Below are 26,284 nucleotides of genomic sequence, written 5' to 3'. Positions count from 1 at the left end.
TTCAAGTTTTAGTGTTTTCTTATTTTGGCGTTTTTTTGGTATATGTATCATTTAGAATGAGTTTTATTGAGCAAATTAAAGATTTTTTGACATTACTACAAATGTTTTTTCGAGATTTTTCTAATTCTAAGCAACATTTTTCTTTGTAGCGGTTTTCATATTCTGAGAAACCTTGGGTTTCCCAAATTTTGAAAATCTTTGGGGTCTGGCACCTTTATAAGTGCGTATTTGAGGAAATTTTCGGTAGCTACAGTTTCCCTTAATTAAGGCAAATATTATTCAATAGCTAAACCAGTTCAAATTCTCTTCACAATTGCGCTTATTCCAGCTAGATTCCAAAAAAAAAAAACATTGGGTTTCCCAAATTTCTGATATTTTTGGGTGTCCCGCCTCTTTTAAAGTGGAAATTAAAGGACATTTTTGGTTGCTTTTACTTCCTTTAATATAGGCAAAGATTATTCAAGAGCTAAACCCGTTAAAATTCCTTTAACAATTGCGTTTATTCCAGTTAGATACTAAAAAACCGTGGGTTTCCCAAATTTCCGGTGCTTTTGGGTGTCCAGCCACTTTGAAAGTGAGTATTAAAGGAAATTTTTGGTTGCTTTACTTCCTTTAATGTTGGCAAAGATTATTCAAGAGCTAAACCCGTTAAAATTCCTTTAACAATTGCGTTTATTCCAGTTAGATACTAAAAAACCGTGGGTTTCCCAAATTTCCGCTGCTTTTAGGTGTCCAGCCACTTTGAAAGTGAGAATTAAAGGAAATTTTTGGTTGCTTTTACTTCCTTTAATGTAGGCAACGATTATTCAAGAGCTAAACCTGTTAAAATTCCCTACACAATAGCGCTTATTGCAGTTAGATACCAAATTTCCGATGTTTTTGGGTGTCCAGCCACTTTGAAAGTGAAAATTAAAGGAAATTTTTGGTGGCTTTTACTTTTTTTAATGTAGGCAAAGATTATTTAGAGCTAAACCAGTTAAAATTTCCTACACAATTGCGCTTATTTCAGTTAGATACTAAAAAACCGTGGGTTTCCCAAATTTCCGCTGTTATTGGGTGTCCAGCCTCTGAAAGTGTGAATTAAAGGAAATTTTTGGTGGCTTTTACTTTCTTTAATGTAGGCAAATATTATTTAAGAGCTAAACCAGTTAAAATTCCTTCTACAATTGCGTTTATTTCAGCTAGATTCTAAAAATCCTTCGGTTTCCCAAATTTCCGCTGTTTTTGGGTGTCCAGCCTATGAAAGTGTGAATTAAAGGAAATTTTTGGTTGCTTTTACTTTATTTAATGTTGCTTAAGTTAATTTAAGAGCTAAACTTGCTGAAATTTCCTTTACCGTAGATCCTATTCCAGTCGGATTCTAAGAATTCTAAGGGTTTCCCAAATTTTTAAAATTTTTGACGTTTTACATTATTATAAGTTGGAATTTGAGGAAATTTTTGGTAGCTAGAGCTTTCTTTATTATAGCTAAAGGTTATTGAAAAGCTAAACCACTACAAACTCACGTTAGAGTATCTCTTATTCCACTTAGATTCTGAGAAACCTTGGATTTCCCAAATTTTGTCACTTTTTGGCTTTTAGCTTCTTTATATAGCGAAATTTAAGGAAAGTTTTGATGACCAAAGCTTCTTTTAATGTTGGTAAAGTTAAGTTAATAGCTAAGACCTTCCAAATACCCTTTAAATTTGAGCTTATTCTAATTGGATTCTAATAAAACTTAGGATTTCTCAAATTTTGGTTGTTTTTAGGTTCTAGTCTCTTTAAAATGGGAAATTTAAGGAAATTTTCGTTAGCTATAGATTCCTTTAATATACCTAAAGGTTATTCAAGAGCTAAATTCCCATTACAATTAAGCATTTACCGGCTAGAGTCTAACAAATCTCTGGTTTCCCAAATTTTGATAGTTTTTGGGCTTCAGCTTCTTTAAACTTGAAAATTTAAGGAAAGTTTTAGTAATTTTAGTGCAGTTAAAGTTAAACTAAAAGCTTAACCAGTTTAAATTCCAAAAACTGAAGAGCTGGAGTATCAATCAGATATTTTTTCCAACATTCCCGACTCGTTAATGAAAATTTCTCTTTAAAATTAATGAATATTAAAATAAATTATTATATTTCTCCCCTTTTTCCCATAAAATTTTAATAGAAAAAGCAATAATTTCCCTTAAACTTAAAACCCCTTTCCTAATAAAGAACACAGTAACGTTAAGCTGCAATTTAAATTTGTCTTAATCTTGGCAGCAATTTAAAAAAGAATTTCTCCCCATATAAAAAAAAAAATTTAATTTATTTTCATTTAGGGTGGATTTATTTCATTAAAATTTTTAGACAATTTAAAAAGGGTAACCAGTAAATGCACTTTAACAGCAACAATTGCAGTTAAACAACTTGTTGCTTGTTACATTATTTTAACAGCCAAGAGACAAGTGTTCATTATGGTATTTTATTTTACAACAGCAACAAGACCAAAGGCCAGATGTTTAAATATTATTCGAATGAAATAAATTAAGCATACAAGCTGTAATATTATACTACTTTGTCCCTTAAACAAAATTTTATTTTTAATATTTAAACTCGCACGTTTTTAAAGTTTGTTTGCTGTTGCTTAAGCTGCTTCTGGTATTTATGTATAAAGTGTCTATGTATGCTGACATAATTAAGAATAATGTGTGAAATAATTTTATGATTATGTTCCATCATTCCTTGCTGTTTATTTCTTCATTCATTCAGTACGTTCGTTAGCTCTTAATAATTCACTTCACCGCCTTTTTTTTATGGAGTGAAGTGTAAGTGAGGGACAGAGAAAGAAAGAAAGGAAAGAAGACATCTTATTATTGAAGTTATAAATCGTTCTAGACATTATTATTGGATTTAAAACAAACAAACGCCGGAAAAGAAGGTTCAATGAACTTATTAAATGAAAATGTTATTTGGTTTTTTTCGGCGTGAAGTGTTGAAAGATATAAATGTTTAAATTTGTAAAACAAATTCTCAAAATTGGAGTAAGAGGGAGTGAAAAAAACAATTCTATAAAGATTTTAAAACCCTCAAAAATCTATTGGTGTTGGAACTCCCAAAGCACTTGGAATATAGACTTCAAAATCAGGAGTTACACTCAGAATAGTTAAATATTTTACCATAACAAGTCCTAGTACATGTTGTAGTCCCAAAACCATCTTCAATTTGTAAAATTTAAAGAGCTGGGACTTCTTCAAGCATTTGATAATAGGCATAAATGTAGAATTTAAGTTGGAATATCGACTTTAAAGTAAACATTTAAAAGGAAATTTATGATCAATTTTAATACCCCAAAACCTAATACACATTTCTACCTAACAAACTTCCCTTCAAATTATGGAATTTGCAGAGCTGGAGGTTCTATTAGCAATAGGAAGCTAAAAATGGTTCGAATAGATCACGAATTTCTAATGAAATGCTTAACTTCTTTGGAAATTTGCAGTTTTCGAATTCTGCTTGGAAATACGATATCTGTATGTAGAGTAACACAATTAATTAGGATTATTTGGGAATGTTAAGACCTCAAAGGATTCCCTAAGATCAATTAAACCCACAAATGGTTCAAATAGTCCAATAAGAATCTCAATTTCTTTTGAAATTTGAGGTTATCACCTTCTTCTTGGAAATTCAACATCTGGAGTTAGAGTAACACATGTGATTTATAATCTTATGGAATTTAAAAGGCTTAAAGGATTCCCTATTACAAATTAAACTTTGAAATGTTTCAAATAGATCACGAATTTCCATTAAAACTCTCAATTTCTTTTGAAATTTGCAGTTTTCGAATTCTGCTTGGAAATTGAACATCTGGAGTTAGAGGAATACTTGTAATTGACATTATTTTGGAAGAAGAAGACCTTTAAGGATTCTCCCTACACAAATTAAACCTACAAATGGTTCAAATAGTTCTCAAATTTCCAATATTTTGATTGGAAATTGAACATCTGGAGGTAGATGAATACTTGTTATTGGGGTTATTATGGAAGAAGAAGGCCTTTAAGGTTTCTCCCTACACAAATTAACCCCACAGATGGTTTAAAAAGAACCCAAATTTCCAATAAAATTCTAATTTTCTTTGATGTTTTTGAATTCTATTTGGAATATGGTCATCAGGAGGTACAGAAATACTTATAATTGGGACTATTTTGGGAGAAGGAGATCTTTAAGGTTTCTTCAAGTCAAATTAACCCCACAGATGTCTCAAATAGATACCAAATTTCCAATAAGACTCTCTACTTCTATTGAAATTTCGTATTTTTGAATTCTGCTTGGAAATTGAACATCTGGAGGTAATGGAATATTTGCAATTGGAATTATTTTGGGACAAGAAGACCTTTAAGGTTTCTCCAAGACAAGTTAACCTCACAGATGGTTTAAAAGGAACCCAAATTTCCAATAAAATTCTCAACTTCTTTTGAAATTTGATGTTTTCGAATTCTGCTTGGAAATTGATCATCTGGACGTAGGGAAATACTTGTAATTGGCATTATTTTGGAATATGGAGACGTTATAGGTTTCTCTAACACAAATTAACCCTACAAATGATTCAAATAGTTCCCAAATTTCCATAACACTCTCTATTCTTCTATTGAAATTTCATATTTTTGAATTCTGCTTGGAAATTGAACATCTGGAGTTAGGGGAATACTTGTAATTGGGATTATTTTGGAAGAAGAAGACCTTTAAGAATTTTCCCTACACAAATAATTCAAATAGTTCCCAAATTTCCATCAAGACTCAATTTCTTTTGAAATTTGATGTTTTCACAGTTTGCTTGGAAATTGAACATTTGGAGGTAGAGGAATACTTGTAATTAGTACTATTTTGGAATATGGAGACCTTATAGGTTTCTCTAAGACAAATTAACCCTACAAATAGTTTAAAAATAACCCAAATTTCCATGTGGGTTTTCAACTTCTTTAGGAACTTCAGCTTCTCAAATACTGTTTGGAATAAGGACATCTAAAGCTAAAGTAGTGCTTGAAGTTTGAAACTTTTAAGAATATGGAGATTTAAAAGGTTTCCCTAAGACAAATTAACCCTTCAAATGGCTCAAATAGCTCCCAAATTTCCAATTACTTAACTCCATTGGGAAGTTTCCAAATTCATTTAGGAATTTTGGCTTCTAAAGTTCGAATAACACTTGTTATCGGGATCATTTTGGAATTTGAGAATCTTCAAGGTTTCTCTGGGAACATATGTAACCTTTAAATGTTGCAAATAGTTTCCAAATTTCCCTTATGAAAGACAATTTCCTTTGGAATTACTGTATCCAAATTCTGTTTGGAATATGGAGCTTATAACTTAAATTTAGTAAGGCTTAAGTGTTTTATACCCTTATACCATTAATACTTAAACTTAAAATATTTCAAAGACTTGGCAACCCTGCTGTTTTAATGCCCCAATTTCCTTGTTTAACTGCAAATGTTACATTGTTTCTTTTCACAATTAATTACTTTTTATTCTGCTTCTGTTTTAGTATTGCATCTGTTTAACAAAAACAAAAAACTTAATCCCCTTGTCTTAACTACTGTGTTTTATTACTTATTAATGCAGAGCGTATCATTTTTATTATCAAATCATCATTTTTAAAATACAGGGTATTATTGCAAAAATTCTCTTTTTTGCGTCTTTTTGGGGTTAGTTGCAATAATTATGTATATTGCGGTGGCAAAGGCCAGCTGCAATTTTTTGTTTTGTCTGTTTTACATTTATATGTTAAAAAAAAAGAAAGATATGAACATGTCATGGAATATATTTAAAAAAAAGATTTCAAAATTTGATTTGTTGAATGAAAAGAGAAGAAGAATAAATAATATTGAACATCTGAAACATCTGAAACTCCTGAATTTTAACGCTTGCGGGAAGAGAATAGGGTTTTGTAAAAGTTGCACTGTGTTTCCTTTCCCCCTAAAGTAGCTTCACATGTAAAGATCATTTGTTGATCTATCTAAAGAGTCTAGGTGTGTTTCCTCCTTCCCAAACTCTAGCTGGTTTATGAAGTTAGTTGGGACTTCCAGTTCCCTTTGGAATAAGAAGGTCTTTATATGAATTTCTTTATAGTTTAAAACCTTCTCTTCCTTCCTTTGGAATCCAAGATTTCTAAACATCTCGACACAACTCTTTCCTAAAAAGTTTTCCTTTAAAACTAACACCTTTTAAACTACAAACCCTTTAAACTAGGGGCTGTTTTGAATACCTTTCCATCTCTTCTTTATTGTGCCACCATTAAGCAGGTGCATTTGTCTTTCAAGTTGATAATTTTGTTTTTTAAACAAAAGGGGCGATTTCTTTTCATGATTCACTGCATAAATGTTTATTTTTTAACTGAGGTTGCACGCGCTTGTTAATAATAGCCCAACAATCCAACACACTTAAACATTCACACAACCAGCCAGCCAGTCAGCCAACCATCAATCCATCCACCAACATCTTTTTAGCTGGGCCATCTGTTTCTTTTGTTTATACATCTTCCACCTCTGCCATAGCTTCTTTTGTACACCACGTGTTGCAAGAGTGATCGTAATCTGTACTTCTTTGTTTTGTTCAACTTGTTGCAGTTTTTTCTTCAAGAAGTAACCAAAACAAAAAAAAAACAACCCTTAAGATTTCTTTTTAAATTGCATCTGTTTTTTGGAAACTTTAAATTGTTTTTATTGTTATTGTTTTTTTTTTGAAGTGCTGTATCATCTCATGTTGAGATTTTAATTCCTTGTTGTTATATACGAAAATTAAGATTGTTTTCATTTAAATGGGTAAGAAAATAAAAAAATCCAGCTGTTTTTAGTTTCTGTTAATTTCAAATGTATTTTGTTGAAAAAAAATATTAAATTTCATTTTCAGTTTTAAATAGTATTTAAAAGGAAATGAAGCTGCTGTTAGCAATTAGTTTAAGTTAGGAGTTTAAGAGCAACAGTTGTCAATGCAGATCAAGATTTTTTTGAAAAAAGTATTTCGTAGGAATAAAAATGAGGTAAGATTAAATATTCTACAAAGTACAAATTTTAAACTAGACTACAAACTAGATTTTTAACTAGACTATACACTAGATTAAAGACTAGACTATAGAACAGACTATACGCTAGACTATAAAGTAGATTATAGACTAAACTACAGATTAGACTATAGACTAGTCTATAGACTAGACTATAGACTAGACTATAGACTACAATATAGACTATACTATAGACTAGACTAGACTATAGACTAGACTTTAGACTAGACTATAGACTAGACTATAGACTAGACTATAGACTAGACTATAGACTAGACTATAGACTAGACTTTAGACTAGACTATAGACTAGACTATAGTCTAGACTATAGACTAGACTATAGACTAGACTATAGACTAGACTATAGACTAGACTATAGACTAGACTATAGACTAGACTATAGACTAGACTATAGACTAGACTATAGACTAGACTATAGACTAGACTATAGACTAGACTATAGACTAGACTTAGACTAGACTATACACTACACTATAGACTAGACTATAGACTAGACTATAGACTGAGACTATAGACTAGACTATAACTAGACTATAGACTAGACTATAGACTAGACTATAGACTAGACTATAGACCAGACTATAGACTAGACTATAGACTAGACGATAGACTAAACTATAGACTAGACTATAGACTAGACTATAGACTAGACTATAGACTAGACTATAGACTAGACTATAGACTAGACTATAGACTAGACTATAGACTAGACTATAGACTAGACTATAGACTAGACTATAGACTAGACTATAGACTAGACTATAGACTAGCTATAGACTAGACTATAGACTAGACTATAGACTAGACTAGACTATAGACTAGACTATAGACCAGACTATAGACTTACTATAACTAGACTATAGACTAGACTAGACTAGACTAGACTAGACTAACTATAGACTAGACTAGACTAGACTAGACTATAGACTAGACTATAGACTAGACTATAGACTAGACTATAGACTAGACTATAGACTAGACTATAGACTAGACTATAGACTAGACTATAGACTAGACTATAGACTAGACTATAGACTAGACTATAGACTAGACTATAGACTAGACTATAGACTAGACTATAGACTAGACTATAGGCTAGACTATAGACTAGACTATAGGCTAGACTATAGACTAGACTATAGACTAGACTATAGACTAGACTATAGGCTAGACTATAGACTAGACTATAGGCTAGACTATAGACTAGACTATAGACTAGACTAGACTATAGACCAGACTATAGACTAGACTATAGACTAGACTATACACTAGACTATAGACCAGACTATAGACTATACTATACACTAGACTAGATAGTCTAGTATATAGTCTAGTCTATAGACTAGATAGTCTAGTCTATAGACTAGATAGTCTAGTCTATAGTCCAGTCTATACCCTAGTCTATAGTCCAGTCTATAGCCTAGTCTATAGCCTAGTCTATAGTCTAGTCTATAGTCTAGTCTATCTATAGTCTAGTCTATAGTCTAGTCTATAGTCTAGTCTATAACCTACTTTCTAGTCTAGGGTATAGTCTAGTCTATAGTCTAGTCTATAGTTTAGTCTATAGTCTAGCCTATAGTCTAGTCTATAATACAGTCTATAGTCTAGTCTATAGTCTGGTCTATAGTCTAGTCTATAGTTTAGTCTATAGTCTGGTCCATAGTCTAGTCTATAGTCTAGTCTATAGTCTAGTATATAGTCTAGTCTATAGTCTAGTCTATAATCTAGTCTATAGTCTAGTCTATATCCTAGTTTATAGTCTAGTCTAATGTTTTTGTTTTCTTTTTTTAAATTTATTTCATTATTTTTCCAAGTAATTTTCCTTAGACTTTATCTGTAAGGCTGTAATTTATTACAAGTTCATTTTGCTGAATAAACTAATTTCCCTAGACTTAGAATTGATGTTTTTTTTCTGTTTTTCAAACTTTTAATCTTTAATTAACAACAATAATGAGTCATTTTTATTGTTGTTGTTATTGTTATTTTACAAAACAAAACCTTGAAATATTTGAAATATTATCAAAATAGCAACCATATTGTTTTACTAACAAAAACATAATTATATGGAAAACAGAAATAAAAAAAAAAACAAACTCCCCTCCCCCCTAAGAAAACCTACCCCCGCCAACAACAAACTAAAGTATAAATTTTAATACTAATAGCGATAATTTGTAATAAAAACCAAACCAACACAGCAACTAATTCGGAAGTTACAAATTACATTTAGTAGTTGCTCTCTCCCCTTAGAAACGTTGTGTTTCTCCCTCCCCCCCCATCTACATTTACAGAATTTATTACAATGTGTATGAGTAGTAGCTGCTTTACATATAAAACCATATTTTGCTTTTATTATTATTTTTTTATTGCTCATATATTTGAAATTTAAATGTTGGTTGCAATGGCTGGTTAACCCACCATATACAATCCAACCAACTATCCAATCTAAAACCAAACCATCCCTCATATATTTCTTGAAATAATAATTGTACGTTTACTTACTTGTTAAGTGACTGTTTCAGTGACTAAATGACTGTGTGAAAGAGTGACTGAGTGAGTGCTGGAGGAGAGTTAGTTTAAACTTAAATCTAAAACAAATCATAATAAATATTTTCTACTCTAGTAAATCCAACAAAGAAAATCAGTTTGAGGTTAAAAATTCTTTCCCTTTTCCTAGTCTTAAACTTAACACCATACCTTAGCTGTATAGAAAGGGAAGGAAAAGGGGTGGGGGGGGGGGGGGGGGGGGTGGTAGTAGGAAAGTTGTTAGGGAAACCCTTCATTCTTCATTCACTGTGTTTATAGGTAGACCACAATAACAAAATAAAAAAAATTAGTGTGAGAGAGTGGATTTCACTTCATCACTAACTCTACTCTTTTGAAAAAAAAAGGAAAATAAATAGAAAGTTTTTAATAAAAATGGTCGGTTTGTTGGTTGGTTGGTGGTCGTTCGTTTGGTTGGGGAAAAATCAACAATTTAGTTTTTACTAGTTTTTCATTTTTTCCCTCTATTCCTGGTTATTATTGTTGTTTTTAGAACTTACTAACTAAGGAAAGTTTTGAAAAGAGGCGGTTGGGTGAGAGGAAAGTTGAGAAATAATAATTGTAAAGGTCAATGCCTTTATATAGTTTTTACAATTGTTTGTTTTAAACTAAAACCAAGAAAAGGGAGAGATTTTAAAGCTTTTAAATATATGAATATAATCAAGCGGAATTCCTTAGAAGATTAGGATTAATAGTGAATTTGGAAGCTAAAACTAGTTGCTAAGATGATATTTTGTTTGAATTGAAACTTATTTGGGGAAAGAAAGAAGCTTTTGGCATAAAAACATTTAAGAACTTAAGCCTTTCTTTCGAAATATATCAAGTTTCTTACAAAATATAAAGATTTTGCAAAACTTTCCAATTCCAGTTGGAATTTGGACATCTGTAAATAACTCTAGATCAAGTTTAACACTAGATTTTAGTTCACTAGTAAAAGCTTAAGCTTTTGGCGACAGAAAATAAAATCAAACTCCTTTTCTGAAAGGTTTAGCGGTTTGGGAGTGAAGTCTCCTTAAGATTTTGAGAGTTTGAGCATTGCAGTAGGAATATGGATATCGGTAAACCACTGTAGATCAAATTTAACACTAGATTTTAGTTCATTAGAGAAAGCTTAAGCCATAGGTGAGAGAAAATAGAAATAAACTCCTTTTCTGAAAGGTTTAGCGACTTGAGAGTGAAGTCTTTGTAAGATTTTGAGAGTCTAAGCTCTCCAATATTGGTAAACCACTGTAGATCAAGTTTAACACCAGATTTTAGTTGAATAGAGAGAGCCTAAGCTGTAGGTAAGAAAAAATATAACCCAACTCCTTTTCTGAAAGGTTTAGCGGCTTGGGAGTGAAGTCTCCTTAATATTTTGAGAGTTTGAACACTCCAGTAGGAATATGGACTTCTGTAAATATCTGTAGATCAAGTTTAACACTAGTTTTTAGTTGAATAGAGAGAGCTTAAGCTGTAGGTAAGAGAAATAGAACCCAACTCCTTTTCTGAAAGGTTTAGCGGCTTGGGAGTGAAGTCTCCTTAAGATTTTGAGAGTCTAAACTCTCCAATAGGAATATGGACATCTGTAAACAACTGTCGATCAAATTTAACACTAGATTTTAGTTCATTAGAGAAAGCTTAAGCCTCAGACGACAGAAAGTATAATAAAACTCTTTTTACGAAAGGTTTAACGGCTTTGTAGTGAAGTCTTTGTAAGATTTTGAGAGTCTAAGCTTTACATTTGGAATATAGACATCTGTAAACAACTGTTGATCAAATTTAACCCTGAATTTTAGTTCATTGCAGAAAGCTTATGCTGTAGATAAGAGAAAATATAACTAAACTCCTTTTCTGAAAGGTTTATAGTCTTTCCAGTGAAGTCTCTTTAAGATTTTGTAAGTCTAACCTTTACAGTTGGAATATGAACATAAGTAAACAACTGTCGATCAAGTTTAACAATAGATTTTAGTTCATTGGAGAAAGCTTAAGCTGTAGTTGAGAGAAAATAGAACAAAACTCTTTTTCTGAAAGGTTTAGAGTCTTTTTAGTGAAGTCTCTTGAAGATTTAGAAAGTCTTAGCATTGCAGTTGGAATATGGACCTCTTAAGTCAACTGTAATTGATTTACACTGCCGGATTTTAGTTAAAAAGAGAAAGTAAAAGCTGTAGACAACAAAACTTTTAACTAAACTCCCCTACTGAAAGTATTAGGGTCTTGGGAGTGGCATTATCTTAAGAATTTGACAGTTTTCGTGTTCTTTTAGAGAAATGGACATCTGTAATCAACTCTTGTATTACATTTATTGCTAGATTTAGTTCAACAGAGAAATTAGAAGCTGTAGTCATCAAAAATTATAACTTAACTCCATTACTGAAAGAATTATGATCTTGGGAGTTACAATTTCCTATGATATTGAAAGTTTTCTTGATCTTCTTGGAATAAGGACATCTAAAAGCGTTTGTTCAACTAGTATTTTGATTGAATTGTGTTAAATAGGATCATAGGATCTTAGGAATGGGACTTTCTTAAAAAAAGTTGCGATAGAGTGTGACCTAACTAAAGCTGTGGGGCATTAACTCATTTTTCTTATAAGAAAAAGTTAAAGAAAGTTTTTTGCATTTGGATAAGTTGACAGTTGTCCTACAATCTAATGAGAAAGAGAGCGATAAGTGTCTATGCTAACTAGAACAGATAACAGTGAAACTATTGTGATTTAATTTAAAAGGTTTGAGACTTTGCTAACGAAACCAGTAAATAAACCTAAAAAAGGTTGGGTACTTGGCTAAGTAAAAAAGAAAACCTATTAAAACCAAATAGTGCATGAAGGTTAGGTTTCAAGTACCTTAAGAACCATTGAAGGTTGTCCTCAGTTTCTTTAATTAATTTTCAATTATTTTATAAACATTTTAATATAAAATTGACCTTAAATCGTTTGTTTTTGTTATTACAAAAATAAATCTTGAACTAGAGGAAGTCAAGCTTGTTATTTTTGATAAAATTAATTGTTATTTGTGGTTTATTTTCTTTTTTTTTTATTAAAATCACTCATCAGTGACACACATTGTTGTTGTTAATATAATTATTTATTATTAATTAATGATTAATATATGTGTTTTCTTATTGTTTACTTTATAGATTAAAAATCTTACAAATTTAGCCGATACTTGTCCTAGTATTGGCAAAATTGCCTCCAACGTTAATAGTGCAACAGCAGCAGCATCAGCCATCAACAACAGTGGCGGTATTTATACAAGTCCCTCCAAATTGAGTGGCTCTAGCTTAGTTAGTGATCAACAACAGCAGCAGCCATCACCTTCTTCTTCTTTAATTTCTTCACCCGCTTATGCTGGTGTAAAACTGCGTAAATTTTCCGAACGTTCTTTAAACTCAACGTCGGCTAACGAAGGCGGCGGAGCACGTTCTCATTCCTATCGTATCTCAATGGCAAATTTGGAAGAGACACAAGAGTCCGAACTAGATGTTATATTGGGTGAATTAAGCCTATTGGAGGCCCAGATCTCAACCGGAGATGCAAACTTTTTGCCAGCTGCCGGAGCACCCGGAGGTATGTGTACCCCTTCTTCAACACGCACACATTCACGCACAAATTCCACTATATCGGGTGCCACCTCAATATCGGGTTCGTCGGATGCGGGCAGCAGTAGTACCACACATTCGTTATGTTCCTCTTCAGGTATCTCGGAAAATGGCAGTCATAGTGCTCACACCCACAGTCTAAATGCCTCTCTGCAAGCACACAATGGTTTGCTACAAGGAGGAGGAGGTGGAGGTGGTGGTATTGGTGGCGGTTCCACTAGCTTGCGTGAACCTCGTACTGAATCTCCCGATAATGATTCAGCTTTTAGTGATACCGTCTCACTCTTATCCTCTGAATCATCCGCCTCCTCCGGCATGAGTTCAGCTTTACACCACAAACGTTTGATGGCTCAACAGCCTTGTCTGCCTTTGACGGGCCAGACAAAAGCCGCCAAAATACAATTGGCTTTACATAAATTGGAAACGGCTCCCATAAGACGTTTATTTGTTAAGGCCTTTACGGCAGATGGTGCCTCCAAGTCTTTGCTAGTAGATGAACGTATGACATGCGGGCATGTAACACGCCTACTGGCCGATAAGAATCATGTACAAATGCAACCTAATTGGGCTTTGGTAGAGAATTTGGGAGATCTACAAATGGGTGAGTTTTTAGGACAATTTCTTGACACTCAAGAAAAACTGTCAAGAAAACGGGCCAGAGAAACGGGGCACATCTAGCTACTCAGCGACTTCAGCGAGCGAGCGAGCGAGCGAGCGAGGAGCTCTAGCTAGCGGCGAGCGAGCGAGCGAGCGAGCGAGCGACGAAGCGAGCGAGCGAGCGAGAGAGCGAGCGAGCGAGCGAGCGAGCGAGCGAGCGAGCGAGCGAGCGAGCAGCGAGCGAGCGAGCGAGCGAGCGAGCGAGCAGCGAGCGAGCGAGCGAGCGAGCAGCGAGCGAGCGAGCGAGCGAGAGCGAGCGAGAGCGAGCGAGCGAGCGAGCGAGCGAGCGAGCGAGCGAGCGAGCGAGCGAGCGAGCGAGCGAGCGAGCGAGGAGCGAGCGAGCGAGCGAGCGAGCGAGCGAGCGAGCGAGCGAGCGAGCGAGCGAGCGAGCGAGCGAGCGAGCGAGCGAGCGAGCGAGCGAGCGAGCGAGCGAGCGAGCGAGCGAGCGAGCGAGCGAGCGAGCGAGAGCGAGAGGAGCGAGAGCGAGAGCGAGAGCGAGAGCGAGAGCGAGAGCGAGCGAGCGGAGCGAGCGAGAGCGGCGAGAGAGCGAGCGAGCGAGAGCGAGCGAGCGAGAGCAGCGAGCGAGAGCGAGCGAGAGCGAGCGAGAGCGAGAGCGAGAGCGAGAGCGAGCGAGAGCGAGCGAGCGAGCGAGCGAGCGAGCGAGAGCGAGCGAGCGAGCGAGCGAGCGAGCAGCGAGAGAGCGAGCGAGCGAGCGAGCGAGCGAGCGAGCGAGCGAGCGAGCGAGCGAGCGAGCGAGCGAGCGAGCGAGAGCGAGGAGCGAGCGAGCGAGCGAGCGAGCGAGCGAGCGAGCGAGCGAGCGAGCGAGCGAGCGAGCGAGCGAGCGAGCAGCGAGCGAGCGAGCGAGAGCGAGCGAGCGAGCGAGCGAGAGCGAGCGAGAGCGAGCGAGAGAGCGGCGAGCGAGCGAGCGAGCGAGCGAGCGAGCGAGCGAGCGAGCGAGCGAGCGAGCGAGCGAGCGAGCGAGCGAGCGAGCGAGCGCAGCGAGAGAGCGAGCGAGCAGCAGCGAGCGAGCGAGGAGCGAGCGAGCGAGCGAGCGAGGACGAGCGAGAGAGCGAGCGAGCGAGAGAGCGAGCGAGCGAGCGAGAGAGCGAGCGAGCGAGCGAGCGAGCGAGCGAGAGAGAGCGAGCGAGCGAGCGAGCGAGCGAGCGAGCGAGCGAGCGAGCGAGCGAGCGAGCGAGCGAGCGAGCGAGCGAGCGAGCGAGCGAGCGAGCGAGCGAGCGAGCGAGCGAGCGAGCGAGCGAGAGCGAGCGAGCGAGCGAGCGAGCGAGCGAGAGCGAGCGAGCGAGCGAGCGAGCGAGCGAGCGAGCGAGCGAGCGAGCTACGAGCGAGCGAGCGAGCGAGCGAGCGAGAGAGATCGAGCGATCGAGAGCGAGCGAGCGAGGGCGCGAGAGCGAGCGAGCGAGCTAGCGAGCGAGTAGCAGCGATCTAGCTAGCGAGCATCGAGCGAGCGCGATCTATCTATCTAGCGATCGAGCTATCTATCGATCTATCTATCGATCTATCATCTATCGATCTATCTAGCTATCTCTCGATCTATCTATATATCTATAGATCTATCTATCTATCTATCTATATATCTATCTATCTATCTATCTATCTATCTATCTATCTATCATGATTTACTTATATTTGATCTCTTCTTCCTGTACAGAACGTCTCTTTGAGGATCATGAGCTATTGGTGGATAATCTAATGACTTGGAATTCAGATGCTGGCAATCGTGTGCTCTTCCAACAAAGATCCGATAAAATTTCTTTATTCATACGTCCTGAACTATATCTACCGGGTCCACAAATGGCTCCCGGCTCACAACATGATGAACATACAAGATCTATGTTGTTGGAGGAATTCTTTGAGACTAATGCCGAAATAGCGGTAGATGGTCCTTTGTACATGAAGGCTGATTCGAAAAAAGGCTGGAAACGTTATCATTTCGTTTTACGCTCTTCGGGCTTGTATTATTTCCCCAAAGAGAAAACTAAGAATGCACGGGATTTGGCTTGTTTGACTTTGTTTAATGGTTATAATGTTTATCGGGGTTTGGGCTGGCGCAAGAAGTGGAAAGCTCCTTCTGACTATACTTTTGGTTTTAAATCGGCTGTAGACTCGAGTTTGGGTAAGACTTGCCGCTCTTTGAAGATGTTGTGTGCGGAGGATTTGGAAACCATGGAGAAATGGTTGACGGCTATAAGAGTAGCCAAGTATGGCAAACAATTGTGGGATAATCACAAAGCCTTAATGGATGAATTGACCGGAGATGGTTTGTCTCAGTCAAGCTTTGCTGTTAGCATGAGAAGTGAATCGATAAGCAGTATTAGCTCGGCGGTGCCTTCCCAGTGTGGCAGTGTTTCGTCGGCTATTAGCTCTATGTCTACTTCCTCTAGTGGAGGTAGAATATCGAGGGCTTCCTCCTCTTCCTCTAGTGGTTGTTTGTCGGATGATAATAATGGTTTCGATTCTGAATTTACCACGGGCACTATTAAGAGAAAACCTTCCATGAAACCTAATTTGCCCTTGACCACTATGACCAGACAGTTAAAGGAGGTGGGAGAAATAACCCAGGCAGATCAAGAGGATTTAAATAATTCTCCCGAACACAGTGGCACTTTGACCAGAAGGCACAGTAGGCGCAAGTCCCAAGAGTCCAATGGTAGCGGCACTTTAAAGAGAAGACCTCCAACAGCGGGCGCTATGATTATGACGGGTTTGGTTAAGAGAGGTTCGGCGGAAAGCATGAATGCTAATAATTCGTCAGGATCTTCGAATTCAACACCTACACCCACACCCAGTATATGTGCTAAACCTTTGGTGGGAGCTGGAGTGGCATATGACAACCAATTACCGCCTCCGCCGCCTCAGGTAATCAATGCCCAAGAGGTTATGTGTTCTTCTACCTTATCTTTGGACTCTCTGCCACCGCCACCTCCTCCAGCGGCCTTAAATGAGCAGGAACATGATGTTTATGGTTCTCAATTGTCATTGGCCTCTTTGCCACCACCACCACCGCCCGAAGAGCAAAACATAAACCCCACAGTCGCTAATAACCAACAGCAAATCTATGCCTCAGTACATAAGGCACCACCGCCCGCAGTACCCGCTAAACCCATTAAGCCAGCGGTGAAATCTGCTCCTCCTTACAAAAATCCTCCCGATTATAAAGGATCCAACGCACACTCTTCACCGGCACCTCCACCCGTACAGAAAAAAGTATCTTTTGCCGATTCCCCCGTATTGCTAAGAAGAAAAATGCATTCACCCGAACCGGCGCAGCATCAGGAACCCTTTTATGCGCCAGGACCTTTACCACCACCCCGTAATGATCTCACACGGCTATCCAATTGCTCCTCAAACATATCTTCAGTATCACAGCAACTAGATTTTGGTTCCCCCAAAAGGCTGCAAGAATCCAGCTCAAATCCTCCTCGAGATTTCCTCAAGGATCTGCAACGTGTCATGCGCAAGAAGTGGCAAGTGGCCCAAAAATGTAAACTAGAACCGGCCACCACTCCACATGAAGTTTTGGGTTTCCGAGACTTTTCCTCCGAGGAGCTATTGGCACACAATCTCAACTCGAATTCCCATTATTATCGAGACACCGGCAATGTTAGCAATTGGGTGCAGGAGCACTATGGTGCCGGAGCTCCTCCACCACCCATGAATGAATATGCTTTATATGAAAATGTCCATAATACAAATGCCAGCAGTAACAGCAGTCCCAGTAATGTAAACCTGGAGCCACAATTTCCCAACTCTACAAATGCAGCCGCAGCAGCGGCAGCTGCTCTGGCGGCCGCTCAACAGCGCAAGAAACGTCCTCCACCACCGCCTCCTAAACGCAGTGATTCTACACATCTAACACATCGTGTTTAGTGTTTTCTGGCCACGTGTTTTCGGGCACGCAACAGAACACTGTTTAAGGATTACTTTGGCCATCAATAAAATAATTATTAATATTTAAAAAAAATATTGAAAAAATCGAAAATTGTAAAACTACTAGTAATTTAAGTATTTGAAAAGTGAAATTTTTATAAGAAAATTTAAAAAATAAACTAAATTTTAAGTAAAAATGTAAAAAATTAAAAAAACTCGAAAATTTTTATCTTAAAACTCGAAAAATAATAAAAATTCTTTAAGAAAAAAGCAAGAAATTTAAAAAAAATTAATATCAATTGAAATTGAAACGTTTTATTGGAAATCTTATTGAATTTTAAACGAATATTCGTAAAACCGAATAAAAAATTATTCGAATAATCGTTAATTTTTATGAAAATTTATAGCATTTGAAGTTAATAAACAATATTAAAGTTTCTAAATGAAATTTTAACGAATAATCGTTGAAACGAATAATCGAGTAATCGTTAAAAAATTTAAGAAAAAGTGCAACAATTTAACAAAATATTATATAATTACTTGTTTAAAGTAATTTCCAAATAAAATTTTGAAAATGTTCGAAATTTTGAACGATTATTCGTTAAACCGATTAATCGATTAAACGAATAATTGTCGAGAACTCAAGAAAATATACAAAATTTTAAGGGAATTTGAACTAATTACTTCTTTTAAGTAATTTTCAAACATAATCTGAAAAATTGTCAGAATTTTTAACGATTATTCGTAAAACCTTTAAATCGATTAAACGAATAAATTCCCTAAAGCCAAGAAAATTTGAGAAAATTTAACTGTATATGATAGAATGTTATGTTTTCATTAAAATCCTGAAGAAGTGTTACTATTTTTTGGAATTTTTAAAGATTATTCGTAAAACCGATTAATCGGATATACGGTTATTCGTTTAAAAATTTTGCGATTTAGAAAATTTAAGATAAAATTTCTTATTTTAATTGAAATTCTGAAAAAATTTTACTAATTTTTGGTATTTTTAACGATTATTCGTAAAACCGATTAATCGAATAAACGATTATTCGCATACAAATTTTGTCAATTTAAAGAATCTATGTTACTAATAACAAAAATATAAATATCAAGTAAATTTGAAACGAATAATCGTTCAAACGAATAATCGATTAACCGAATAATTTTCTTAAAATCAAGAAAATGTAGCAAAATTTAAAGGAATTTCAAATAATTTTTTGTTTTAAGCTAATTTTATAAGAAATTTTGCAAATTTTCTGAATTTTTAACGATTATTCGTAAAACCGATTAATCGAATAAACGATTATTCGTATAAAAATTTGTTAATTTATAGAATTTATAATACTGTTATAATATTATTTACAAAAAAATATATATAAGCGAATTTTTTACGATTATTCGTAAAACCGATTAATCGATTAAACTAATAATTCCTTTAAAAATCAAGAAAATCTACAAAAATTTAACGGAATTTCAAATAATTTTTTGTTTTGATTAAAAATCTCAAGAAATTTGTCAAATTTTCTGAATTTTGAACGATTATTCGTAAAACCGATTAATCGAATAAACGATTATTCAGATAAAAAATTGCTAAATTATATAATTTTTTATATTATTAACAATAATGTAATTAACAAATGAATTTAAACGAATAATCGTTAAACCGAATAATCGATTAAACGAATAATTCAATAAAAAGTAAAGAATTTTATAAAATTTTAATAGAATTTCATACATTATTTCTAGTTTTAAACAATTTTCTGGCAAAATTTTTAAATTATTTTATGTAATTTTGAGCGTTTATTCGTAAAACCGATTAATCGAATAAACGATTATTCGCAAACAAATTTTGCAAATTTATAAATAGAATATTTAAAAAAAAAACAAGAAAATGTTTTAAAAATTGCTAAAAAAAAATCCTAAAATTTGATGTAATTTTTTTAAATTTATTTTAATAACAACAATTTTCCTCTTATACCTAAAAGTTATTAAACCTATTTTTTATATATTATTTAAAAATTTATGTAGAATTATATGTAAAAACAAAAATGTCAAGTCATTTTTTAAAAAAAAGTTTAAGTTAAATGTTCCTTTAAAATGAAAAAGTAAATAATCTTTAATTATATAACCGAATAAAACAAATTATTATATTTTGAATTGAATTTTCAAGTAAACTTATGCATTATAATGAATTTTTATTAACGCCTTAAAATATGCAATAAAACTGTTGGAATAACATACAAATTAAAATGTAAAATAAAATTCTTTTGGTTTTTTTACACACTTTTACTTAAAAACCCCTTAAAATAGGCAGCACACAACAAAATCGTATAACAATTATAGAACTTTGACGAATAATCGTTGAAGCGAACAATCGATTAAACTATTAATTCAATAAAAATCAAGAAAATTAAGGAAAATTATAAATGATTTTCTGTTTAAGCAAAATTTCTAAAGAAATTTTGATATTTTTTATAGTTTTAAACGATTATTCGTAAAACCGATTAAGAAATTATTCGAATAATGGCACAAAAAGTTTCCAGTTATAAAGTAGACATTGTAGTGGTTGCAAAAATCTATATTTTAAATGAATTTATAACGAATAATCGTTGAACCGAATAATTGATTAAACGAATAATTCGGTAAAAACAAAGAAAATTTATAAAAATTAAACAGGATTTGAAAGTACTTTTTGTTTAAACAAATTTTTAGCAGAATATTCAATGTTTTTGGTAAATTTTAAACGATTATTCGAAAACCGATTAAGAAATTATTCGAATAATTGCACAAAAAGTTTCCAGTTATAAAGTAAACATTGCAGTGGTTGCAAAAATCTATATTTTAAATGAATTTATAACGAATAATCCTTGAACCGAATAATCGATTAAACGAATAATTTCAATAAAAACAAAGAAAATTTATAAAAATTAAACAGAATTTGAAACTACTGCTTGTTTAAACGAATTTTTAATAGAATTTTTAATGTTTTTGTTAATTTTTAAACGATTATTCGAAAACCCGGTTAAGAAATTATTCGAATAATCGCGCAAAAAGTTTTCTGTTATAAAGTAAACATGGCAGCGGTTGCAAAAATCTATATTTTAAATGAATTTATAACGAATAATCGTTGAACCGAATAATCGATTAAACGAATAATTTCAATAAAAACAAAGAAAATTTATAAAAATTAAACAGAATTTGAAACTACTGCTTGTTTAAACAAATTTTTAGCAGAAATTGTAATGTTTTTGTTAATTTTCAAACGATTATTCGTAAAACCGACTAAAAAATTATTCGAATAATCGCGTAAAAAGTTTCCAGTATAAAGTAAATCTAACAGTAGTTACAAAAATCTACATTTTAATAAAATTTTTGACGAATAATAGTTGAACCGAATAATCGTTTAAACGAATAATTCAATAAAAACAAAAAAAAATTATAAAAATTAAACAGAATTTGAAACTACTGCTTGTTTAAACAAATTTTTAGCAGAAATTTTAATGTTTTTGGTAATTTTTAAACGATTATTCGTAAAACCGATTAAAAAATTATTCGAATAATCGCGCAAAAAGTTTCCAGTATAAAGTAAATCTATCAGTAGTTACAAAAATCTACATTTTAATAAAATTTTTGACGAATAATAGTTGAACCGAATAATCGTTTAAACGAATAATTCGACAAAAACAAAAAAAATTTATAGAAATTAAACAGAATTTGAAACTACTGCTTGTTTAAACGAATTTTTAATAGAATTTTTAATGTTTTTGTTAATTTTTAAACGATTATTCGAAAAACCGGTTAAGAAATTATTCGAATAATCGCGCAAAAAGTTTTATGTTATAAAGTAAACATGGCAGCGGTTGCAAAAATCTATATTTTAAATGAATTTATAACGAATAATCCTTGAACCGAATAATCGATTAAACGAATAATTTGATAAAAACAAAGAACATTTATAGAAATTAAACAGAATTTAAAACCACTGCTTGTTTAAACAAATTTTTAATAGAATTTTTAATGTTTTTGGTAATTTTTAAACGATTATTCGAAAACCCGGTTAAGAAATTATTCGAATAATTGCACAAAAAGTTTCCAGTTATAAAGTAAACATTGCAGTGGTTGCAAAAATCTATATTTTAAATGAATTTATAACGAATAATGCTTGAACCGAATAATCGATTAAACGAATAATGCCATAAAAACAAAAAAAAATATAAAAATTAAACAGAATTTGAAACTACTGCTTGTTTAAACAAATTTTTAGCAGAAATTTTAATGTTTTTGGTAATTTTTAAACGATTATTCGTAAACCCGTTAAAAAAATTAATCGAATAATTAAAAAAAAAAATTTCATGAAATTATAGAATTTTATTTCAAGGTAAGCAAAATTCAAATTTCAGGTGAAATTTTAACGAATAATCGCTGAACCGAATAATCGATTAAACGAATAATTCCTTAAAACCAAGAAAATTTTAAAAATTTAAAGAATTTGTTATACATTCTTTCTTCTTGATTTAAGCAAGTCTCAGCCAAAAAGGGTAGCATTTTGGAGAAATTTTAACGATTATTCGTAAAACCGATTAAAAAAATTATTCGAATAATAGAAAAAAAATTTCGTGAATATATGGAATTTTGCTTCACGGTAATCAAATTTCTAGTTTCCAATGAAATTTTAACGAATAATCGTTAAACCGAATAATCGATTAAACGAATAATTCTGTAAAAATGAATAAAATTTACAAAAATTAAATAGAATTTGTATTAATTTCTTGTTTTAAGCAATTTTAACCAACAAAATTTGAATTTTTATGAAATTTTAACGATTATTCGCAAAACCGATTAAACGAATAAACGATTATTCGTTTAAAAATTTGCAAATTTATAGGATTTACGTTAATATCAAGGAAATATGTTTAAGAAATGAATGTAAAACGAATAATCGTTAAACCGATTAATCGATTGTGAAATTTGAACGATTATTCGTAAAACCGATTTTGCGAATAACCGATTATTAGTTTAAAAATTTGCTTATTTATAGGATGTATGTTAATATTAACAAAAATATGTTTAACAAATGAATTTAAAACGAATAATCCTTAAACCGAATAATCGAGTAAACGAATAATTCAATAAAAACACAAGAATTTTTCTTAAAATTAAACAAAATTGAATATAATTTCGTAATTAAAGCAATTTTTAATAAAATTTTAAATAATTTTATGAGATTTGAACGATTATTCGTAAAACCGATTAAACGAATAACCGATTATTCTTATAAAAATTTGCAAATTTATAGAATTTTGAATATTATTTACAAAAATATGGTTAATAAACGAATTTAAAACGAATAATCGTTAAACCGAATAATCGTTGAAACGAATAATTAAGTAAAAACGTAAGAAATTTTATAAAAGTTGAATGAAATTTGTTATAATTTCATAATTTAAGTAATTTTTAAACAAAATTTTGGAAATTTTTAACGATTATTCTTAAAACCGATTAATCAAAAAACCGATTATTCGAATAAAAATTTTTAAAATTTTGGAAATTTTCACGTTTTTTACAAAAAAAAATATAAGGAGGATGTGAAAAAATTATAAAAATTCACTTTTCAATTACTTAAACTAAAAAAAAAATAATTTTAAGAATTTAAAGATTTTTTAAAAGATCTTTTGCCATTTTATAAAAATTTTATTTAAATGCAATATTTTGAATAAATATTTTTTTTTATATAAAATTAAATTTTAAGTAAATAACCTTGTAAATTAGTTAAAATATATTTAAACTAAATTTTTTCGGCATAAAATTTACAAAATTAGTTTTAAAAAAACATTAAAAATAAAAAGAAATGAAAGAGAAGAGAAGAATTTAAGAAAAATCTAAAAAAAAAAAATTCAAATTAATTTTACTAAAACTTTATAATTTTGTAAAAATTTGATAATTTTGTGAAAAAGAAGAAAAAGCAAGCAAATGAATAGAAAACAGAAAGTAAAAGAAAGAAAGGTATTGTTCCAAATAGAGCCAAGGCGCCATAATATTTATAGTGAACGTTTTTTATTATTATTTTATTATAATTAACAAACTAATATTATTTTGTAATTTTAGTAATTAAGCTTGAAAAACCCTTTGAAAAACGTAGAAACCACAAGGCATGGAATGCTTTATAAAAATATTAAATATAAAATAAAATTATTAATAAATATTTTATATAAAATACAAAAAAATATTAAAATAAAAAATAAATTACAAAAAATTCTAACAAAAAACCTTTAATTCCTAAAAGAAACTTTAAAAAAAAAAACTAAAAGCCAACTTTATTTTTCTAAATTTTAACGAATAATCGTAAAACTGCTTAAACGAATAACCGAATAATTGCAAAAAAAGTGTCTAAACATGTAGACTAAAAGACAATGTTTAAGAAAATGCAATTTTCAAATAAAAATTTAACGAATAATCGCAGAACCGGTTACATAAATAATCGAATAATCGTATAAATACTTGCATAGCATAAAGAACATATACTAAAGCTTAAGAAAACTCAAATTTCATATAAAAATTTTAACGAATAATCGTAAAACCGGTTAATCATTAAAACGATTATTCGAATAATCTTTAAATTTTGTTCACAAAAATGTAATTTACAAGACTTCATTTACCAAAACATAAATTTTATATGAATTTGAAACGAATAATCGTAAAACCGGTCAATCGTTGAAACGATTATTCGAATAATCGTTAAATTTTCTTAACAAACATATAAATTACAAGACTTCATTTACAAAAACATAAATTTTATATGAATTTAAAGCGAATAATCGTAAAACCGAATAATCGTTGAACTAATTATTCGAATAATCGTTAAATTTTGGTAACAAACATAAAAATTACAAGACTTCATTTACAAAAACATAAATTTTATATGAATTTAAAACGAGTAATCGTAAAACCGGTTAATCGTTAAAACGATTATTCGAATAATCGTTAGATTTTGTTAACAAAAATATTACTTACAAGACTCTATTTAGAAAAACATACATTTTATATGAATTTAATACGAATAATCGTAAAACCGGTTAATTGTTAAAACGATTATTCGAATAATCGTTAAATTTTGTTAACAAAAATATAAATCACAAGATTTCATTTACAAAAACATAAATTTTATATGAATTTAAAACGAATAATCGTAAAACCGAATAATCGTTGAAATAATTATTCGAATAATCGTTAAATTTTGTTAACAAAAATATAAATCACAAGACTTCATTTACCAAAACATAAATTTTATATGAATTTGAAACGAATAATCGTAAAACCGAATAATCGTTGAAATATTGAAATTATTCGAATAATCGTTAAATTTTGTTAACAAAAATATTAAATTTAATAAACTTTTAACAAAAATATAAATTTTAAATGAAATTTAAACGAATAATTTGTAGAACCGATTAATCATATCAATAATTATTCGAATAATCGCTAGATTTTTTCTGCAAAATTTGGCATTAAAGATGCTAATTACAAAAATTCAGATTCAGATCAAAAAAACCGGTTATAGGAATAACCGAATAATCATATAAAAAGCAGCCTATTATGTACAATACATACAAATATTAAAAAAGATAAAAATTTCATATAAAATTTTTAACGAATAATCGTAAAACCGGTTAATCGTTCAAACTAATATTCGAATAATCGTTAAATTTTCTTAACTAAAATGGAGAATTTAAGATGCTGTTTACAAAAATGCAGATTTTAAATGAATTTGTAACGAATAATCGTTGAACCGAATAATCGATTAAACGAATAATTCTATAAAAATCAAGAAAATTCATAAAAATTAAACAAAATTTTAAATTTCTTCTTTTTTAAAGAAATTTTTAGGAAAAAATTTTATATTTTTAGAAAAATAAATTGATATTTTTGCAAAATTTTAAGCGATTATTCGTTAAACCGATTAAAAAATTATTCGAATAATCGTTTAAATACTGCCTATTACATATACTATATAACAATGCTTGCAAAAATATAAATTTTAAATGAATTTGTAACGAATAATCGTTTAACCGAATAATCGTTTAAACGGATAATTCAATAAAAATTGGATAATTTTAGGAACACTTTAAAGAATTTGTTAAAAATTCGTAATTTAAAAAAATTTTCAGCCAAAAATGTGTGAATTTTTGGAAATTTTAACGATTATTCGTAAAACCGATTAATCGAATAAACGATTATTCGTTTAAAAATTTGCAAATTTATAGCATTTAAGTTAATGTTAACAAAAATATGAATACAAAAATAATTTTAAATGATATTTTAACGAATAACCGTTAAACCGAATAATCGATTAAACGGATAATTCAGTGAAAAGTAAGAAAATTTAGGAAAATATTACAGAATTTGTTATAATTTCTTGCTTTAAGCAATTTTAGTCAAAAACGTTTGAATTTTTGGAAATTTTAACGATTATTCGTAAAACCGATTAATCGAATAAACGATTATTCGTTAAAAAATTTGCAAATTTATAGCATTTAAGTTGATTTCAACAATAAAAAGAATATTAAATGAATTTAAAGCGAATAATCGTTAA

The 26,284-nt window shown here is 32.0% G+C and overlaps 1 protein-coding gene across 5 annotated transcripts in view; it reads left to right on the top strand.

The window, feature by feature from the left end:
- Positions 1 to 18,935, top strand: part of LOC119605647 (amyloid beta A4 precursor protein-binding family B member 1-interacting protein) — a 47,185-nt gene extending 28,250 nt beyond the window's left edge. For all 5 annotated transcript variants that reach the window (XM_037958873.1, XM_037958872.1, XM_037958875.1 and 2 more), the window contains 2 exons: positions 12,685 to 13,747; positions 15,473 to 18,935. In XM_037958873.1, coding sequence (XP_037814801.1) covers positions 12,685 to 13,747; positions 15,473 to 17,691 — 3,282 coding nt within the window. In that variant the 3' untranslated portion in view covers positions 17,692 to 18,935. The remainder of the gene's footprint in view (positions 1 to 12,684; positions 13,748 to 15,472) is intronic.
- Positions 18,936 to 26,284: the final 7,349 nt, after the last annotated feature.

This window comes from Lucilia sericata, unplaced genomic scaffold (genome assembly GCF_015586225.1).
Source record: "Lucilia sericata isolate MDLA Ls3-8-SP2 unplaced genomic scaffold, ASM1558622v1 Contig000506F_arrow, whole genome shotgun sequence".
NCBI lineage: Eukaryota > Metazoa > Arthropoda > Insecta > Diptera > Calliphoridae > Lucilia > Lucilia sericata.
Note: the sequence above shows the minus strand (reverse complement) of the source record. Positions and strands in the feature narration are given on the sequence as shown.